This window comes from Zalophus californianus, chromosome 13 (genome assembly GCF_009762305.2).
Source record: "Zalophus californianus isolate mZalCal1 chromosome 13, mZalCal1.pri.v2, whole genome shotgun sequence".
NCBI classification, from domain to species: Eukaryota; Metazoa; Chordata; class Mammalia; order Carnivora; family Otariidae; genus Zalophus; species Zalophus californianus.
Genome location: NC_045607.1, coordinates 31626172 through 31647048, shown reverse-complemented (window position 1 = coordinate 31647048; position 20877 = coordinate 31626172). Strand labels below are relative to the sequence as shown.

General features: G+C 38.4%; 2 protein-coding genes across 6 annotated transcripts in view; one reads left to right on the top strand and one right to left on the bottom strand.

Annotated features, from left to right (window-relative positions):
* Positions 1-18097, top strand: part of STX17 (syntaxin 17) — a 71202-nt gene extending 53105 nt beyond the window's left edge. The window contains exons 7-11 of one of the 5 annotated variants that reach the window (XM_027615346.2): positions 3613-3699; positions 4431-12018; positions 14182-14258; positions 15738-15833; positions 16664-18097. In XM_027615346.2, the coding sequence (XP_027471147.1) occupies positions 3613-3699; positions 4431-4670 (327 nt within the window). In that variant the 3' untranslated portion in view covers positions 4671-12018; positions 14182-14258; positions 15738-15833; positions 16664-18097. Of the gene's footprint in view, positions 1-3612; positions 3700-4430; positions 12019-14181; positions 14259-15737 lie in introns of all 5 variants that reach the window. The other 4 variants (XM_027615344.2, XM_027615345.2, XM_027615342.2 and 1 more) reach the window with 4 other exon arrangements.
* Positions 18076-20877, bottom strand: part of ERP44 (endoplasmic reticulum protein 44) — a 92605-nt gene continuing 89803 nt past the window's right edge. Inside the window, exons 11-12 of the mRNA XM_027615341.1 lie at positions 20130-20232; positions 18076-18298 (exon numbers count right to left, since the gene is read on the bottom strand). Coding sequence (XP_027471142.1) covers positions 18197-18298; positions 20130-20232 — 205 coding nt within the window. The 3' untranslated portion in view covers positions 18076-18196. The remainder of the gene's footprint in view (positions 18299-20129; positions 20233-20877) is intronic.

Below are 20877 nucleotides of genomic sequence, written 5' to 3'. Positions count from 1 at the left end.
AGGATTCCCTCTTTGGCTCCTTGCTTAGAGTTCTACCACTGTTACCTTTAGACTTGTGCTAGTACTATAGTCCCTACAGTCCCCTCCTGTTGCTGAATCCTGTGATGTCAACATCCTACTTACCTACTCTGTTTATTGCCTACTCTAGGCCAGTATCATCCTGGACTCTATATATGGTAGTGCTTGTATGTTTCTGGGCTTTCCTGTATGTATTATTTATTGCCTGTGATTAAGAATTATAGATTAGGTACTTTTGGACCTCAGAACCAGGATAGCCCAGTGTTAACCTGCATTGGCCAAGATCTAAGACTAGAGCTAGCCTTGAAAAATGGCTGTAATTGAGAGTCAGGAATAAAGGAAAATAACCACTTTTGGCAATAACTTCTTAAAGAAACCTGTAGCTTTTAGCACATTAGTAAAACTATGCAACTACTAGCAGGACTCCCCAAGGGAGAGCGTTTTTATTGATGTAAATAGATTTGGGGATGGATTTGTTGAAAGTATTACTGTTGCTTGATATAGAGGATGCTGGGTATACAAGTTTCCACAACAAGCATTCAAGGGAAAAACAGTTCATTAGTTTTGACTTAAATGCCCAAATTGCATTCTGCTTGACCAACATTAACTCAATAAATCACATTTTTTCCCAGAATCTTAGATGCTTCTATAACTGCTTATTAAGATTCAGTTATTTTTTCAGAAAGAATATTAAGGGGACCTAATTCACTATTTTTTAAAATGAAATCCATAGACATATTCTTAGTCTTTTGAGAATTCTTTTTTCTTTTACTAAGGTACTAAGGGAAGAGTATGTTACTTTAGGGGAACACTAGTATCTTTCATATATGGTTTAACTCCCTGTTAAAGGGATGCTGAGAACATATATGAAGGGCCAAAGTCTAAAATGTCAAAAAGGGAGTTTGAAGATTATCAAGTGTGGGAGGCCCAGGCAGATGAAAGCAAACATAAGCAAATCAGAAGCAAAAAAGGGAGGTTGGTAGGTATAGGAAAATTATTTGGGGCCTGAGAAAAAGGAGACTATTGGCTATTTTCCCTCTACCCTCAGCTCATCAAGATGTGGAGGTTGGTGATCACACCTGTGATTTATCTGTGAATACAGACTTTCAGGCAAGAGTGGAAAGTGTTAGGGATGTCCCAAATAGAAACAATGATGGAAATTCAGTGTGAGAAATCCCAACAGGTTGGATGTTGCTTGTGTTAGCACTTAATGCTTCTGTGGGTTGGAAGAAGAAAGCTAACATTAAAAAAATTTATTGTCTGAGGAAAATAAAAAGTGAATGAACAGCTAGAAGAGATCTAATGCCAAGAATTTTCAAGCCTCATTGGAAAACGTTTAGTACACTTCTTAGAAAAGAAAGATTTTTGAGAAGATCAGGATGACTTTTTCTCCTCACATTCTGCAGACCCTATCTCATTTTATCCTCACTTCAACTCTATGAGGTATATCATCATCCTCACTTGAGAGGTGAGAGTATTGACACCTGGAGAGCTTGAGTAATTTGTCCAAGGGCACACAGTGCTGGGATTTGAACACAGGACATCTGGCCAAGAAGGTTATGCCCTTAATCCAGTTGTGTACATATTTTAGCGGTTTTTAAAGTGTGAGGATCATGGTCTTGCAGCATCACCTGGGAACTCATAAGACATGCAAATTCTCAGGCTTCACCTGAAGTTCTATGGAATCGGAAACTCTGGAGGTGGGACCCAGCAGTCTGTGCTTTAATAAGTCTTCTGGGCGATTCTGGTGCACACTCACATGTGAGAATCACTGTTGTCTTGGATGGAAATGTTAAAAGGAAAACTGATAAAGGATTTTTTTAGGGGTTGTGTTAGAGATGTCAAGATAGCAGTGGAGAATACAGGAATGAAGGGATACCATGAAAGGTCTACCAGGGAAAGGGTACATACTTGGTGTATGAGAAGGGAAGGAATGTCAGTAATGCTCAAGGAAGCAACTGTGGGGAAAAAATTAGCTGTGTTGTGTTTCATGTTCTTGAATGATGGTTGGAGTTAGAAGAGTGTTATATCTGATTCAGTGTAAGTTAAGAGGGCCATCAGATGCTTCAGGATTCAAGTTGAATTATTTCACAGTCATTGTAGAAGTGGGATTTAGCCGGGATCAAAGAGGGATTCTTTCCTTTTTTCTGTGAATTAAAAAAAAAAAAAAACCTAGGGGCGCCTGGGTGGCTCAGTCGGTTAAGTGTCCAACTCTGGTTTTTGGCTCAGGTCATGATCTCAGGATCATGGAATCGAGCCCCATGTTGGGCTCTGCACTCAGCATGGAGTCTGCTTAAGACTCTCTCCTTCCTCTCCCTCTCCCCCTCCCCACCACATGCACATGCACTCTCTCTTTTTCTCTTTCTCTCTAAAATAAATAAATGAATCTTTAAAAACAAACAAAGAAACCCTAGTCTGTATATTGATGTGATGGGGTTACTTGAGTTTTATACATTTGTCAGAATTCATCATTCTGTACCCTTAAAATGGGTGCATATTATTGTATGTAAATTCTGTCTAAATTTTATTTAAAATGGGAATGTGTTCCTGTGGCAAGTAATGAATTCCCATGATTGGAGGTGTTTGAGCTGAGGCTCAGTAACCACTAGTGAGAAATGTAGTGGGGCTTCACACCTCTGAGGGGAAGATCATTCCTTCTACCCAGAGGTTCCATGAGTCGCAGGTTCTGTTGTCAGTGCAGGTGTTGCCGTTTTTTGTAGAATGCTTTATTAATATCTTTGATCTGAAACATTTTAACTTGTAATGATTTTAAAATGTATTAAAGTGTACAGGTGTGAAACTCAGGACAGTAAATGCATTCACTGCTCCCTACCTCATATCACAAGTGAAGTTTTCATGACCGATCTCATTTTTAAAATGTATTGTATTCTCATTTTTAAAATGTAATCATTTATATTTATGGATCCAAGGGCATTTTACTTCTACGGCAAATTTACGTGTTTTAAGTCTTTGAATCTTCAAAGATAAGTTAAAGAGGTTTTTGTTCTTGTTTTTTTTTAAAAGATTTTATTTATTTATTTGACAGAGAGAGCGAGAGAGAGAACACAAGCAGGGGGAGTGGGAGAGGGAGAAGCAGGCTTCCCGCTGAGCAGGTATCCCGATGTGGGGCTCGATCCCAGGACCCTGGGATCGTGACCTGAGCCGAAGGCAGACGCTTAACGACTGAGCCACCCAGGCACCCCAGTTAAAGAGGTTTTTATGTATGATTTTGTTTTTGTTTTTTATCATCAACCTCACCACGACATGTAAATGCTTATTTGGATTTTTCTTCTCTTACAAAGGAGATTCATTTGGAGAATAATATGTTTGTATGTTTGAATGAATTTTAGTGTGAGATGCTTTTTCCTATAAAGGTGCCACCCTTTTATTATCTAATAATTAAGTCACTCTTTTTTTTCTTTATACAAGTGAATTTGTACTTTCGACATAGTTTATCAGACGCTATTAATGAACCACTATTCAGACTGCAAGGCTGCAGTACATGGGATCCTGATTACAGGAATTAAAATAGTGTGTATTGGCTGAGTGCTGTTCCCCAGCAGGACCGCTCACTCATAATTCCTTTGCATCTAGTCTCAGCAGGAGAAGATTGACAGCATTGAAGACCATGTCAACAGAGCTGCTGTGAATGTTGAAGAGGGAACCAAAAACTTGGGGAAGGTAAGATTCTGCTCCTGCTGACAAATCAATGGTACTCTGGCTCCCAGGAATCTCTAGTATTAACCCAATTGATCTGCTCTCTTTAATGTGGAAGGAACCAGCAATTAAGGAAATAAGGAACAAACTGACACATAGTAGTGCAAGAAATCAGTGACTGTTGTAATATTCTACTCTAAGATTCATTCTGTTGGGCAAGAAATTTTTTTAGGGAATATACCAAAGCCCCGCTATAAGGCATTTTGGTGTTACAAGGGAATATTTGCAGAGGTTCAGGGAGTGAAGTAGAGAGGGTTGCCAGAATCCAGCAGGGGCAAGAGTGTAAGGATGTTAAGATGTAATCATCTTAACATCTCTTTCCCATAGAATATTGCTTTTAACCCTAGGTATACAGCACAGGATAATCTCTATGCAACATAAAAGCTTTGGGGGTATCTATAGCAGCTGAAACTGTTTAAATAAGTTTGCTATATAGTCAGTGGATTGATTGTTTTGCAAGTAAAATCAATTTGTAGTAGTCCACTTCTTGTAGCTCATTTCTCCAAGTTCTGAGATGGGGAGGAGCAATTGTAGTACCTGTGGAATACTCCCCCCCACCCCCCAATTTCTAAGGTTAATTATGTACCAAGAGTTAAAGAAGCATTGCCAGGAGTAATGAGAGGAAAATGCACATCACCACAGGCAGATATTCTCAACTCAATTTCTAAATTGAATTTTTTTTTTTTTTTTAACAGGCTGCAAAATACAAGCTGGCAGCTCTGCCTGTGGCAGGTGCACTCATCGGAGGAGTGGTGGGGGGTCCGATTGGCCTCCTTGCAGGCTTCAAAGTGGCAGGAATTGCAGCTGCACTTGGTGGTGGGGTGTTGGGCTTCACAGGTGGAAAATTGATACAAAGAAAGAAGCAGAAAATGATGGAGAAGCTCACTTCCAGCTGTCCAGATCTTCCCAGCCAAACTGACAAAAAATGCAGTTAAAAACCAAACTTCAGTATTATTGGCACCAATATGTCTATCCTAACGAGGACCTTTGCTACTGTTGGACACTCAGCTTTTGGAACATGATTATATCAAGATAGTGGCTGTAGATGCTCAAATGGGATTGAACTGTGATAAGTAGATATATCTTTTTGTTTGCTGGAGTGTTAGTGGAGATGTTAGAGATTGAGGAGCCTGGGCTGAGGGTGTGTAATGTTGTCAGGTAAAGTTTAAAGACTGCCAAGGAGCAGATTTTTTTGCCTGGAAATGTGAAAAATGAATTTATAACTTTGATAAGGACTGGAGATGTATGGACATGATGGATTATGGAAGACTAGTCTATTCCATAACCCTGACTTGGAGACCCTAAGGCTAAGTGTATTCTAAATATGCTTATTTATCTCCTAAATATAGGAGGTTATTTAGGCCTGTTAACAAAGAAAAGAATGGGGAGTTCAGGAGCCTTTCTTATCAAATAAGGAAATCAGGATCTAGTAAGGGGTGCAGGTGAACTACACATAATGGAGTCCATTTGGTGAACCCTATTACAGTTTGGTCCATCTGTATTTTCTGGTGAACGACACTAATTGCGTAAGAAAATGGAAAGAGAGGTGCAACTTCTCTTTGAGATACCTTAATTTGTGACACTGGCTTCTTCTCTGAACTCTTTCTTCTGTCTCTTTAAATAAAGAACACAGAATCTCAAGTGATAGGGGACTATTAAGCCAGTCACTAAGCTTGGTCTGTCAGCCTGTCTCTTAACACCTCAGATCTAGTGCCCTCTGCCTTCCCTGCCTTGTAATTCTGCAAAGTTCTTTGACTTGTGGGGTGAATTCTACCCATGTGTAATGAGGACTTTTCTCATAATCTGTTTTCTTGTATTGTCTCCCATCGCTGTTCATCCTTTCCTGTAACCTCTAGGTTAAAGAGAGAAAGGAAGAGAAAGCTCCAAATATTTCCAACATTGTTAAAGTGTGAGGTAAAAAATAAAAGACAGGGGGACACCAGATCATTTCTTGGGGCATCTTAAAATTTCAAGAGACTGATGTATGGGCCACACAGGGAATCTCTGACCCTAAGTCTTTTCAGCTGGCCTTTTGGGGAGCTAAGAACTAGCTTTCTACCTCACTTCTGTTACTACCATCCTTTCCCCGGGCTTTGCTGTCTCTGTGCTTTGCTTTACTTTTCACAGCTGTTACTTCTTCCTAAGAAACATTCTTGCTCGTCTTTTCTCACATTGAAGATGATACATAAAGCCTGGTGCCAAGACTGATCCTGATGAAGGATTTGTGGTGCTAACCCCAACACTTGACATTGATAGCAAGCATGGCCCAGCCCAATCCAGTGTCTATCTCAAATAGCCAAAACAGGTAGCCTCATCCTGTACCCCCAGTTCATCTGAAATAGGAAGGAGCCACCTTTTGCCTTAATCTTTACCGTTTTCTGAGAGCAGAGAAATAGGCACCTTTACCACAAAATGTGTGAGCTCAGGAGCCAAACAGATTCCTCACGTCGTTGAATGGTTTATCACTTCTCTCTCATTGAGTTTACTCTTAATTTTTATTGTTTGCTTGCTACCTTTTACTTCTTTGTCTAATATAGATAGACCTTTCTCTCACACTTTTTTGGCTCTCACCAATGAAGTCTAATGAAGAGAAAGCACCATTTCTTACTGGCATTAAATAACTGGAAAATATCAAGTATTGCTATCTGCTGACTTGTATCTTCAGTGTGATGCCAAAAAGGAAGTGCTTTGAATAAGTGTCAGATTCTGATGCAGTGTTTGATATTGGTTACCTGTAAGGTTAGGATAATTATTTTGGAACTCCACCGTTTTAAATAATTTCTGATCTTTGCTGTCCTTTAACACGGGGTATTCAAACTAGAACGAGGACTCATCCAGGGTGCTTATTTAAAACAAGATTGCTAAACTTCAGTCCCCTAGGTAACTCTGACAGTGGGCAGCCAATCTGGCCTGGTCAGCTAAAATTATAAATTTAAGGTATAGTTACATCAAGATTCAGCTGTATCATTGAATTCTGTAATTTCCAAGTATTCTCACCTTCAACGTGGCCCAGTCTTCATTGCTCCATATCATTCCCACTCTGCCAACCCACAGTTGGCTACACTTTTTAGCCCACCATCTTTTTTTTTTAAAAGGTTGATTTATTTATTTTAGAAAGAGAAAGACAGCATGAGCGAGAGGGGCAGAGGGAGTCTTAAGCAGACTCCACATTGAGCGTGGAGCCTGATGTGGGGGCTCAGTCTCACAACCCTGAGTCGTGAGACCAAGAGTTGGACGCTTAACCGACTGTGCCACCCGGGTGCCCCTTACCCTTAGCCCACCATCATAATGGTACTAGGGACTCATTACCCTGTCAGGCTAGTTTTACACAGAAACTGGAGGAGAGAGGAGGCCTATTGTAATTGAAGCTTACATTTTGTTTGAGGATCTTGCATTTTTCATCACCCAGTTTGGGATACCACTGTATGTGCCCATATAGGAGTTTGATTTTTACTACTCATCAGGATTGGAATATTACTGCAGCAGTCTTCATGCTCAGGCAAATTGCAGTCCTTTTAAAAAGTTTTAATTTAAAATCACTTAGAAATTGTATCTAATTTCCCGATAATAGAATCTAATAGCTAACTTTTTATAGAAATTTCTAGAAGTGTTTAATCAACTATAAATTATATACCTATAAACTGTAAAGTGTTTAGAGATATGAATTAGTTAATATGACAGAGAAACCAATCTTAAACTGAATTTAATGCCCTAGGGTATCAGATTAAATTTATCTTCTCTGTGATTCATGTCTTATTTTTACTAGATTGAAGTTAGAAGATAAGGGTCACTTTAAGTTCTTAAAATTTACAGAGGTACAAACTTCCAGTTATAAAATTAAATCACAGGGGTGAGAAGTTCAGAATAGAGGGGGGAAAGGTAGAGGTTCATTTGAATAAAGTCAGTGCTTCTAAAGACCTCTTTTGTTTTTCTAAACTCTTTCTGATACAGTAATCTGAGAATTTCTCTGTAGAGCAGAGACTTTGAAACTTTGTGGTTGTAACCCACAGTAAAAAATGCATTTATATCAAAACTCAGAATATGTATAATGGCGAATACCATTATGTGTAGTGTACTCTGATGTTTTTTATTTCAGTTTTTAAAATACTGCCGGTTGCAACCTACCATATTGATTTCATAATCTACCAATGGGTTGTGACCCTTAGTTTGAAAAGAAGAAAACACCGTATGGAGGAACTGGTATCTATTGAATATCTTCTGTTTTCCAGGCACTTCACTAGGCATTTTACAGGTAAGGAAACTGAGTCTCAGAGAAGTTAAGTGACTTGCAGAGGGTTATTCAGCTGTAAAAGGTTGAAACCAGAGGGATGTTAACTAGGTCTCTTGAACTACAAAAATTTGTTACTCTCATACCATGCTGCTTCTGTATATAAAATTAAGGTAGGCCATCCATCCTGTTTCACCGAAATACTGATATATTCCATAAGGCAGGCTTGCTGTGAAATTACATGTGCTATTCGTTTGCAGTTTTTTTGTTGTTTTTTTTTTTAATCTTTTGTCATGAAGTGTCCTGCAGCCTCAAAGTTTTTAATAGTGACTGATGTAGAAGTACCTAATTTGGTACTTTGCTGAATTTGGTCCTTAGACTGTAAAATTAAAAATGTTTCCATCCCACCTACACATCCCTACAAATTTCCTCGTATTCTATGGGTTATAGCCATCTCTTCAGCAGTCCTTTTTTGTATTAAAAATGAAACCTGTTTTTTTAATCTGTCATAACTCATAGAATCAAATGATTACTGTCTTTTAAAATCATACTCTTGGGAAGCCACGTACTTACTGTAGGGACTTTAGTATTACTTAGAACATTTTTGAAACTTTTCTTTTGGAATTGCCTCCAAAGACATTTTGCAAACCACATAGAAGAGGCATCTCAGTGTTTATTAGTCACGGATTATACTCCCTTGTCCTTATGACCTCTCCTCTCATCCATTCTCAGTTTTGCTTTTCTTCTGTTGGCTTAGTTCTCCTACCCACCTACGCTGGAGCCAATAACCTAAGGGTGCCCAGACAGGGGGTATGCTGGCCGGAGTTCCTGGAGCAAGAACTTCTAGTTTATAGTGAAGCCGAATGCTGTAAAGGGAGGATCTTACAAGTCCAAAAACCTTTCTCTGTGGGCTGCCTGTAAGTGTTGTAAGTAGTTTGCACAGGACTAAGGACTGAATACTGGTAATATCAATCACAGGAAGGTGAGGAAGCCTAAAATGTAAGTATGTAATGTACAGCATTTCTCTGCAGTGAAGAACAGAAACCAAACCAAGCCATGCTTTGTGTTAACTTAAAACTGAAGGGTGTTTCTCAGGGTCTCCTTTGCCCTTTATTGCTGCCACATAAAAGCTGGGAGAAAGGATGATGAAAAGCCTGGGGAAAAGCTCTCCTGTGAAATGGACATGTTGTTCTTTCGTGTTAAAGTACAATGTGGCTTTGGCTCTCGGGTACTTATGAATGTTAGACCATGTTCCTAAGGAGTCATAGGACTAATAAAAGGCAGGAAAGCTTCCCTGGGAGCCTAAATTAATGTAAACAGTTCAGGTTCTGTTTGTGTTTTTAACAACATTTTGTTTCTAACAGGTGGTTCTTGCTATTTATATTCATTAATTTGACACAGTTTTACAGAGGAACTTCTTGGGTATTATAAACAGTCAATGGCAAAAGATGAATATTATTATCCATGTCACCACTCTCAAAGAAATTTGTTTTTGGAGATAAGAAATATATTTGTGCAAATTTAACAAAAGAAATAAATTGAATAAAAATTATTTGCCCAAGATCAAAGCTAGTTGGCACAACAGCTAGAATTATACCAAGGTCTAAGAAAAAAAAAATACCCTCGAAGTAATTTAACTAAGGTTTTGTTATGCCATATCAAGTTGCATGCTGAGGCTTATGGTCTTTCAGACCAGCTTAAATTCCAGGTGAGGCAATAGCTATAGTGAAAAGAAAATTGGGGGATCAGGAGATCAGAGTGCTAATTTTGGCTCTGTCTCACACCTCTCTCCCATGGTAAGCTTTTTCTCAGTGGTGGCTGCCTTCTCCTATTCCAGCCAGGGACTTGCCAACCATAAACCTCAGTGGTTAGCAACTTGACACTCTTTATTCTTCATATCTAGCCTCTTATTGGGTCCTGTCAATTCTACTTTGAATGTTAGTTCCATCTATTTATAAATATATGCATGGTCATCACTCTAGTAAAACACTCTTACCTCACACCCCTCACCCCATTTCCCCCAACTTTAAGCCATTCCTCACATCAGTGCCGCAAGAACGAGAACTAGGTCCCTCTTCCATTATTCTGCTGAAATATTTCCGGTGGCTCCCACTGAATACTCGATAAAGTTCAAATCCCTTAGGTTGGCATTCACAGCTTTCCATATTCTGGCCCCAGCTTTCTGTCTTCAAACTCAACTACTCGCCATCTGAAAATGCCACTGAGAATCAGACATTCCATAAAAATGATTTTAAGGTTTTTCTGTGGTGAAGTTAGGAACTGGTAATAAACTGTTTACATTTGTCTAGATGAAAATTCTGCAATACTACATTTTACATAACTAGTCAGCCTAAAAGTTGTTTCTTAAGGAAAATCTTTTGTCCCCCTAGAAGAAATTACATTTAATTTCTTAACCTCTGAAACAATGTCAGTCTTGTCACCTGTGCTTCTGATAGCCAGAGCATGGGGATTTTTCTTCAGCAGCATAGATACTCCAGCCTTGAATGGACTATTGTCTAGCTCCTGTGAGAAATTTGACTAATAAATATTTGAGAAAAACAACTCAAGAGTACATGTTATTCATACATTTCTCAAGTACTTGAGATTTTCTTGGAATTATGGTTAATCATTAAAAAGATGTTTACCTGGGTTTCATTAATTAAACCCCCTATTAAACCCTTGATGTTAGCAAGGGTCAGCACAAGAAAAGACCAGTGGTGAGAATTCTACAAATTCTGTAAAGCTTACTGAATTCATTATGTTGTTGAGTGGTGCTTGTATAAGGAAACATGCAATAAATTCATTCAGCAAACCTTGAATTGAATGCCTGTTGTGTGTTGCATGCCAGGGCCATACATAGAAAAATATTAGACCTATAGAATCTACCCTTGTAAATCATTCAAGCTAATGAATTCAGGTACGTAAAGCAGGTAAATCACAGTAACATGTGGTAAGTATCTTAAAAGAGGAATAAACAGGATGAAGGGGCACAGAAGAGATGGAGTGATTTGCTGCCTGGAAGAGAAGGGGAAGGCTCTTAACAGTGTGTTAAGAGGTAGGCATGGGATAGGATCTTGACCACGGTCTCCAATACCCAAGTTCATGTACCTTTCCCAGTACCTGAAAGAAGGTTATGGCCGACTGAAGACAAGAGTTGTGGACTTTGAGGTGGCAGAGGAATTCCATGTACAAAGCGTTGAAAACATGAAAGAGCAGTGTGCTCAGAGAAAACCAAGGAATTAAACTTGTGAGTGATGAGGCTGGTAGGATGGAAATATAGACTAGGGTGGTTATACGTGTTTTTAACTTAATTCTTTGTTTAAAGGAGTCGATGTGTTGCTTTCTATCAGATAAGACTGTTAGAACCCTTGGAGTTCTTCGTTTTGCCTCACCTTTGCCAGAGTTCTCGGTATATTTGGCATATTTGCTTTCCTTTCCCACATGCAAGAAGTGATGTGTGCTTTCTTGTCTCTCCATTGTGAGATCCCCTGCTTCATATTGAATGCCTGCTTTCTTCCTGTCCTGCTAGTCATTCCATAAATATTTATTGAAAACCCACTGAGAAAATAGTCATGAAACTTAACCTGTTAGTGTCCAAGAGTTTTATGGTCCAGTTTTACATTTCTACAGTATTTAACGACTGCAATTCATTGGCTTCATTCACTTGTGGCGAATTCTGCAATGTTTTTTAATTTCATAGCTATAAACTTTGATTTGTGGTGGTATGATCTCGCCAACTAGATTGTAAGCTGCTTTCAGGGCAGGGACTATATCATCTTCTTGGAATATTTTATGGCATGAAATATAGTGATGAGAAGGGGAAAAGAAATACCCCCCAAGAGTGACTTCCACATAATGAATGATGTCCTAGCATGTGTGTGGTGCCATCTTTCGGGGATATGCATGGAAATGTGAAAAATCTCCTAAGGCATTTCAAAACTTTGTTCAGTACTCACTTTTGTCTATTAACCTAGGACTGAGTGATGCAACAGAAGAAATCTGAAAAACACCTCCAGGACTTAGGAGCCACGAATTGAAAAATGAAGAATTTGGAGGTAAAGATATTTCTTTTTCCAGCTAAAAGTCTTGACCTAAAGAAGATACAGGACATGAATCACTGAAGAAATGGTATGGAAATGTTGGGTTTATCTTCTGTCTTACCATAGGATTGACGGGGTCAGAACAGTAGGCACCCAAGAAGGATTTACAGTCTGATGGCCTAGTATTGAAACGGAGTAGCAGCAGGAATGTAATTGCTGTTAGGCAGGCAGGGACTGGAATCAAGAAAGGACAGAGCGGAAGTTAAGAGGTAGGCATGAGACAGGATTTTGACCAAGGTCTCCAGTACCCAAGTTCATGTACTTTTCCCACCAAACAGCTTCTCAGTTGATAGGAATGAAAAGGAGTAAGGTGCGTGGCACTTTAATAATTCTTCATGGACGCTAGTTCCTTTCTTTCGTCTCTGGGCTTAATTGTTGGTGACAGACTGCTGCCTATTATTGGAGTTAGGGTGAGGGTCAACAACTCAGGACTTCGTTAGCCTCCCCCTTCCCTGTTGATACCGTGCCTGTCTTCCAGGGTGGTCATGAAGATGAAAAAAATTAATAACATGTTAAGTGTCTGGAATGGAGGCTGGCTCCTGGTAACTGTACAAATATAAGTGGTGACTGTTCCTGTAATTGTTATTATTTTTCCCCCCAAAGTTTAAAGGACCAGCACCATTAATGAAAAAGTATCATGGACCTACAAGAACAATGTTAGGGAGACACCTATAATGAGTGGAGACTTGATAGAAATAGCGAGAATTCTTAAAATGACTTTTTAAAAAGGCTTATTATTAAGAATGTGGTATAGTGATGACAGATGACTGGTTGGGAGTAAATTGTTTTCATCTCTGGTGAGAATGATACCCAAACATGAAAATGTAGAACAGGGCCAGGTAGGAATAGGGTGGTGATACATCCCAGTTTGTCTGGGACAGTCTTGATTTACATCTGTTGTCCTAGTGCAGTTATTACTAATGCTTCCTTTCACTCTCAAATGTCCTGGTTTGGATGAAAAAATTACATGGTCACCCTACCTATAAGGGCAATGAAAAGAAGTGCGGAGCTGTTCCCTCCATCCCCCTCAGAAAAGCATCCATGTGTTAAAAGAATTTACTGTTTCTAGGCTTAGATAAAAAGCATCCTCCTAAGGTTAGTGGGAACTTGTAGATCTACGTGATTGTAAAGCACTACCAGTAATTTCTGAGGGACCAGAAAATAGAAAAGGTGCCAGAACACCGAGCTTGGGCAAAAGTCTAAAATTTAAGAGGTAAAAGTTCTATTTCAGAAGCCACAGACCAGGTAATTTACCTTATAATCTAGTAAAATTCTGAAATAGACTATTAAACAGTATGTTAAATTGGAAAGCCATGCTCATTATGAAGGTATGAAGAATTGGTAAATCAGAATAGATGCCCTTTTGGGCAGTGGTTAGGGCAAGAAAACAATCATAGTATCAGGCTTCCAAGATTGGTCTGGTCCTCCCTGTGTCATGTACAAGTGTACAAATGGCATCAGAGAGTGGCCATGCAGCTTCCTTCCCGTCACCCATCCCAATAAGTAAAATGAGACACAGCACAGACGGGCAAGCACATGATCGTCTGACTGGCCCAGAGCTGGCAAAAACAACAGAGCCGCAGTTCTTAGCAGTGCTTTGCTATTACAGCAAGGTATTTTTTTAAGATTTATTTCTTTGAGAGAGTGGGAGGGGCAGAGGGAGAGAATCCTCAAGCTGATTCCCTGCTGAGTGCGGAACCCCATGCAGGGCTCTGTTCCCCCCGACCCTGAGATCCGCCAAAATCGAGTCGGATGCTTAACTGACTGCAGCACCTAGGTGCCCCTAGAGTAAGATGTTTGAGAAAAATGACAGCTTCGGGCACCTGGGTGGCTCAGTTGGTTAAGCGACTGTCTCCGGCTTGGGTCATGGTCCCGGAGTCCTGGGATCGAGTCCCACATCGGGCTCCCCCTTCTCTGTGGGCAGCCTGCTTCTCCCTCTGCCTGCCACTCCCCCTGCTTGTGTTTGCTGTCTCTATGTCAAATAAATAAATCTTAAAAAAAAAAAAAAAATGACAGCCTCTATTAATTTTCTTGGAACAGAATCCATTCTAGTTAATGGTGATATTTTCTTGTCCTTTGTTCATTTATTATGTAATTTGGCTTTTTTTTTCCCATAAGAATTACTGATCTTACAGTGCTCTAGATTGCTGTGAATACAAAGGTAGAGGAGTTCCTGCATCTACGGCATTCACATGGTATGAGAAAGGGATACATGTACTTCCAACTGTGTATTAGACTGGGTCTTCTAAAATACATAAAGAGCTCTGGGACCACGGGGTGGTAACTGTCCTGGGCATTGAAGGACGGATAGAATTTATTAGGCCAGGCAGGGGAGGTGGAGAGGGGGAATTTTAGAAAAGCAGTTTGTAGGCTGCACTTTTCCTCTTCCTCTCCAAAACCTATTGTCTAAGGGCAGGCCAGCCCTCCCTCAAAGTGCTCTGCAAGGGGGAGCTTTGACGCCTCAACTAAAGGCCAGGTTTGAGCTATCAGCATATGGGTTCATATAGCTTCCCATTCTGATTCAAGTACAATTAAATAATCTAAAACATAAAAACTGGAGAAGCTTGTGACTGGTCATCTGGATTCAGAGTAAAATGTTCACATTATGATATTTATGACGAATTAGTAAAAAATCTAAAATAGAAATATTTTATAAATATAGTTTTATTACTTGGAAATACATACAAAAATTCAAACACAGCTAAAAAACAGTTGCCAAGCAGAGGTCCTATCCAACCTGTTTTAATGAACACATAAAACAGTTATAATCCACATAAAACAATTTAAGTCCTGAAACAACTTATTGTCTTCAGGGTCTTTAAATATTGGGCTTAAAAATTGATTACTGTTTTATTCTTATCACCTACTTAAATCTCCCCCCCCAAAAAAATTACTAACATTTCAGTTTGATTCATGAGATGTTTTATTTAGAAAAATGATTAAAGCCATTTAACTGTAGTTATTTGGAAAACTGGAATACTGTGTGTTCATTTCCAGTCTTCTGTCACCATGCATTCTTCATGATTTCCAATTGTTGCTAACAGAAAGCACTTGTAACTTCCAGCAGCTCTTTGGCGTACTCTGGTCCAAAGAGCCCTGAAATTATTTAAGGTGGCAAGATTGTTTTTACTTCTCATTTTTGCTTTTTTGTTTAATGTCATTTTATTTTAGCTCTGCTGGACTACATCTCGTCAGAGAAAAAACAAAAAAGTTATTCTGCTTTTAATTGTTAATCCATTACACTCCTTCATCTATTCTTTTCGCTCTCAGGTTTTTCTATTTTTTTTTTTTTTTATGCCTTCTTGGCAAATTTAGCACTTTCTGCAAAGTTAAGCTCATTGAGCTTTAATAATTCAACACACTCACTCTCCTTTTTGGCCTTTATGATGCCAATTTTTCCTTCCTTTGTGATCTTTGACAACTTCATCATGGAGCTCAATGAAATGCTTTAAATGCCGATCCTCTAGCTTCCTTTTCAGGTTCATTTAACTATTTAAAAAACATGTTTAGAATTTCATCTAGAGAAAGTTTTCATCCTTTTGTAGTCCCCCTTACTACTAAACCAATTTTTTAAAAACGCGAAAAGGTAGCAGGTTGACAGGCAGAAGGGACTGCTTCTAGTTTGGGTTTTGCAGCTCAACTGTTGTTCAGTCTTGTATCCCCTCTCTTCACAGCTGAGGAGCCTGAGGCCCAAAGTAGACTGGATAAATGAGAAGACTTCCACCTATGACATTCTCCCATGCATGGTTCGGAGGGGAAGAAGTCTAATTGTGAGTTCTAGATTCCTGGATGTTCTCCGTAGTCCAACTGGTGACAAATCCCTGTGGAACCTACATCTTTTGTCATCTGATGTATCTGTTCCTCTCCATCTCTTAGTTCTGGCCATTCTCTCTCCTGTGCTGGACCCATTTCATCATATCTAGACCTGCTGCCACAATATCCTGTCTCAAACTTAAATATGAACATACTTCCTGGCTTGAAAATCTGTGAGTGGATCTCTACTGCCTGTAAGGTACAGAACAAACCTCTTAAGCTTGGCATTCAAGGCCTTGTACAATCAGCTCCCATTCTTTCTCTAACTTCCTTTCTCATTTTCTTAGCCACAGGCCGCCCCCTCCCCCTCCCCCTCCCCCCCACCCATGCACTAGCCCTATGGCAAAAACTTAATTTCTCTAATGTATTTTGGTGTTTTGCACTTGAGTTTTTTTCTTCTTTTCCTTTTATAAAATTGGGCACCCAGTCCTGATGAGTGCTCAAGCCCTTGAGGGGTACAAAAATTACCTGACATCACTTTGCATCTCACTCATTCAATAAACATTTAAGTCCCAATATGCATAAAAGCTAAATCATGCAGCATCAAATCTATTTTAACAGCCACTCCATTACCTTCGATCACACTGAACATGTGTTCCTTGAGGCCTTTTTCATAATAACCACTCCCAAGTCAGCTCTCTGCAATCCAATATTTGAGTGTTATCTTTTGTTTATAATATTTTTAAAGCCAATTACAGGATTATAAATTTATTTCTGTTAATTGTGTATGCTGCTCTTTGGTGTTGTGCGCTGCCCTGTTCATGAATTTTCATTCTAACTGCCTCAGATTTGGTCCATCCTCTGACCTGAAGACTACAACTTCGATTTCAGAGTTACTGATTAAAAGCAATGAACTGAACAGAACTAAGACCCAACCTTGAGGAATTTCTGTCCTGCCTAAAAGTCTGGTAAGATATCCTAAACATGCCCCTTATCACCTTAACAACATTTATTATTCTGAATGAAATGGATAAGTCATGCATAACTAAGAATTCTAGGCTGATTTTTTTTAAATAACAATCATTAAATATGCATTATAAATATTCACTTTTATTTTAAAAGAATTGGAAGATGTTACATATATTACACACTACATATAATGGCACATGTCAGCCTTTTAAGCTTAAAAATAATCTTTCCCCAAACTGGGATTGACTTAGACTCCAAGTATAAAATGACTCTTGGCCTATAGCACCAACCCAGGCCCAGAGGAAAGCCAATTTCGAACCTGTCTGTCCTCTGGCATTGGGCTTCCTGATATGACACTGAGGGTCCTCTCCCTCTGGTTTTGTTCCCTGGCAGTATTGAGGCCTGGCACAGGGACCCATTTGACTATACACTGCAGGCCTAGGAAATCAGGGAATCTAGAGGGGATGGCAGGGTCCTCTAACAATTTTACAATGGAAAAAAATTAAAAACATTATGTGCCTTGTCTTTGTTTTTGATCTATACCACTATAACAAGACTCTACAAGATAGAAGATAAGAATTATTGAAATACAATTTCTCTGCTGGTTTTTGTCTTTGGAAATTAACGTGTCATGATAGGAGGAGACTTAAAAGTCATCTGGTTCAATACTGGTAACCTGCTCTACTAGTATCTCAGATTTAGGTATAATTCAAAGTTTTAAATGCCATCCATATGCCATTTTGTTAGACAAAAACAAAGAAATTTAATAACACTTTTCATTTTCTTTTTCTTAATTCATAAGGACAATTTCTGCCAAATGTTCTGGCTTATGGCTCTCCTCCTCTTCATAGTATGTTTAAGTTACATATTAAGAATCCAAAAAATACCACTATGGAATTTTCATAAGCAATATCCGACCAATCAGTAAAACACAGTACACAGTGTGAAAATTTTAATTTATTCCCCTCCCAAGTATCCAGAATATATACCCTCTTAGCTTTGAGAAATGTGACAATGAAAATACCAACAGAATTGATCGTATATAAAGAAAAGCACATACTACACAGGAGACATCCCTAAGTCCTCCCTAACCTAGCAGTGCAAGTTAATGGTATGTTTCTGGTACTGTCACCTTTCACTTGATTTATAAAAATTTTACAGGACAGATGTAAAGATAGGCCTCTGATTTTTATTTTTATTTTTTTTATCCCTAACAGATTTTTAAAAAGAGGCTATATTAAATGACAATGCATTTTGAGTCAGGGGGAGAAAAAAAAATTAAAAACCCAAAACTTCTTTCAGTTTATTCAAAATAAAAATACACATAGAATTATGAAAATATAGGTTTACTATTTCCACCACGTAAGTTGATGCTGCTGTTTGAAAGGCTTGCAAATTGTTTTTCAAGTTTTTAAAGCTCATCTCGATCCCTCAATAAAGTATACCTATATTCGCTGGGTGCTAATTTCTGGAAGGAGCTCTCAGGTGGACTGCTTGCTACGTCTTGGACTTGCTGCAAGAGAAAGAATAAAACATAACCAATATATTTTATGGAGCTATACTGTTTTAATAAAAGTATCAGATGAATGGTAGTTGTTTCATAATTATTTGCTTAATAAAGATAGCTACCGCGTGCCAAAGGCCAGAGTTAAGTTTGAAATCTTGCTTTCCCCATTCAAATGCCCTTACTAGTAATACTCTCTAGGGCAAGGCTGCCATAGAGCCCTTACCTCTGGACCTGTGGACAGTTCCTGAGGTGTAGTGGAAGGAAACAAAATACCTAAGTGCTTTCTAGATTATTTTGTAGAGGCAGCACAACCATGACTAAGTTGGCCCAAATCCTTCCTTCTTAAAAATGACTACAAAGAGGACTAAAGGCACCTACTCTGTAGATAGAGCTTTCATTTAGCAATTACCTGGATACCAGAATTTAGTTGACATAGGAAAATAAACACTTCCATACTGTAAGAAACTCATTTCTGTAGTATTTCACTTGTGCACCAACAATGGACAAAAATACACAAACTATAAGAGTGACAAAGAAAGGCAGTGTGTAGTCTTTCCTTTATCTCCACACGATGAGCTCCTCAAGAACAACCATGCTGTCACTGTTTTAATGTCCCCTGTAGTTAACATAAGCACATAGTGCCTGTGTTATATACCCTGGATACTGGCTCATTCCCATTTTTAATGGGAAAGCAACATCTGCAAATTTCCCATTTTATTTTGTCATGTTCCCCTTCCCTAATATATTTTTTATTTGTATTTTTACTGAGATATAGGTTTGGTTTAGGCCATAATTCTATTACTATAAAATATAAGAAGTTCACTGTCTAATGAAGAAGTTGAAATAAATCAGGATAATACAATAATGGTAACTAACATTTTTTCCTAATCTGATAAAATATTAAGCAGGCCTACTTTCCTGAGGGAAATAATCGCCTTTGGGTTATTGCCAACAAACCGTTTGCTTCTATAGTTGCTTAATTATCAAAGAAAAATCTGACCTCACACTTCAAGGAAAAAGCATGTCATTGGATTCCTAAAGGGAACTCCTGACACTGAACTTAATCTTCAGGAAAAATTGAACTAGATTTTATTTTTCTATGTGGAGGTTCCTTGGGCAAAACAGTTAAGTTCTGGGCATATGAAATAAGAGTTTTGTTATGTATCATCTTCCCTCTCAGTATAATGGTAACAGACAGAATGTAAATCAATAATGCATCAACATGCAATTTTTAGAGGTGTTTAACAAAGCAGGAACATAGAAATATATTTGTAATAGAAGTTACAAGGTAGAAAAGTCAAATTCTCAGGCTAAAAGTTACATAAAAAGCAAATACAAAATTTTCATAAATAGTTGTGAAGCATTCTAAATCTCAAATGAAAAGCTGCATTAAACCTTAAGTTTTGAACATTATAAATACTGTATTGGTGAAGGATGCAAGAATACCAAATGATTATTTTCTTTGTAGTGTGGTCAATCTCCTGGCCACAGAGGAAGACTTGACCAGTTAATGGAATCCACGGACTTCTTCACTGATCTACCTACCTAATTCTTACCTCCCCCTTCTGTATTTGAAGTCAACAGTATTTAATCTTTTACCCATATTCCACAGGACATATGTGACCAAGAAACTATACTGTATCATTCTTGAAACTTTTCTGAAGTTCTTTAACTTTAAAAATTAATTTTAAAAGGAACATAATTTATTATTTAGAGTCTATTCAGAATTTCATTATAAAGATCTTTCAGAACAGAAACTCAAGTCTATACAAGAGCTTTAGATCCTCTTCAAGTCTAACTGAAAAAGAAAAGAGTTCCCACTGAAAAACAATCCCACCTGTCCTGGGGCTATATCGGTTGGGTCAGGACCATGATGGAATTCTCTGTGCAGTTTTCCAGAATGTAAGTCAAATACGAACTGCTTGAGTTTTCCAGGAATTCTAAAACAAAGTAAGATAAAAAATTTAGCTTAAACTGTTAAAATGAACTTAACTCTATTTTACCAACTTCACACATTAAAAATTTTTCTTTAAATTTTACCTACAATCTTACGAAATTTTTATACAGGTATAATCATGAAATGTAGATGCTCAGTTTTGTGTTCTAATTCTCACACTTGTTTCATAGAAATGTTTCTATGCTTATTTTAACAGATGCATTAGAGTCCATCAAGATGTTGTCTTAAAACTTAACCATCCCTTATTGTTGGGCATTTATATATTTTCCTTAATACATGTAACTAAAAAAAAAACTCATGTTCTGCAAAATCACACTAAAATTAACAGGATTCAAGGGAAAAACAGCATTAGGGGCTAACCACTTAAAACTACGTAGCTTTGTAACCAGAGTACTACGAAGAGCCTCGAACAAAAATACTAACGTTGTTCAGCCTCTTCCACTGTGTCGGCCAGGTGATCCTCTGTAGCCTTAACCTAGAGCCTGTAAGTCCTTTTTTGAGATACGAACTGAGATCCTTGAGGGCATTCACTGCCAGTAGGACCAATTTTACCAAAATAATTTAAAGCAGGGTGTAGCTTTTTCATGTTTTGTTTTGTTTTTTTCCCCTTAAGCGTAAGGGAAAAATC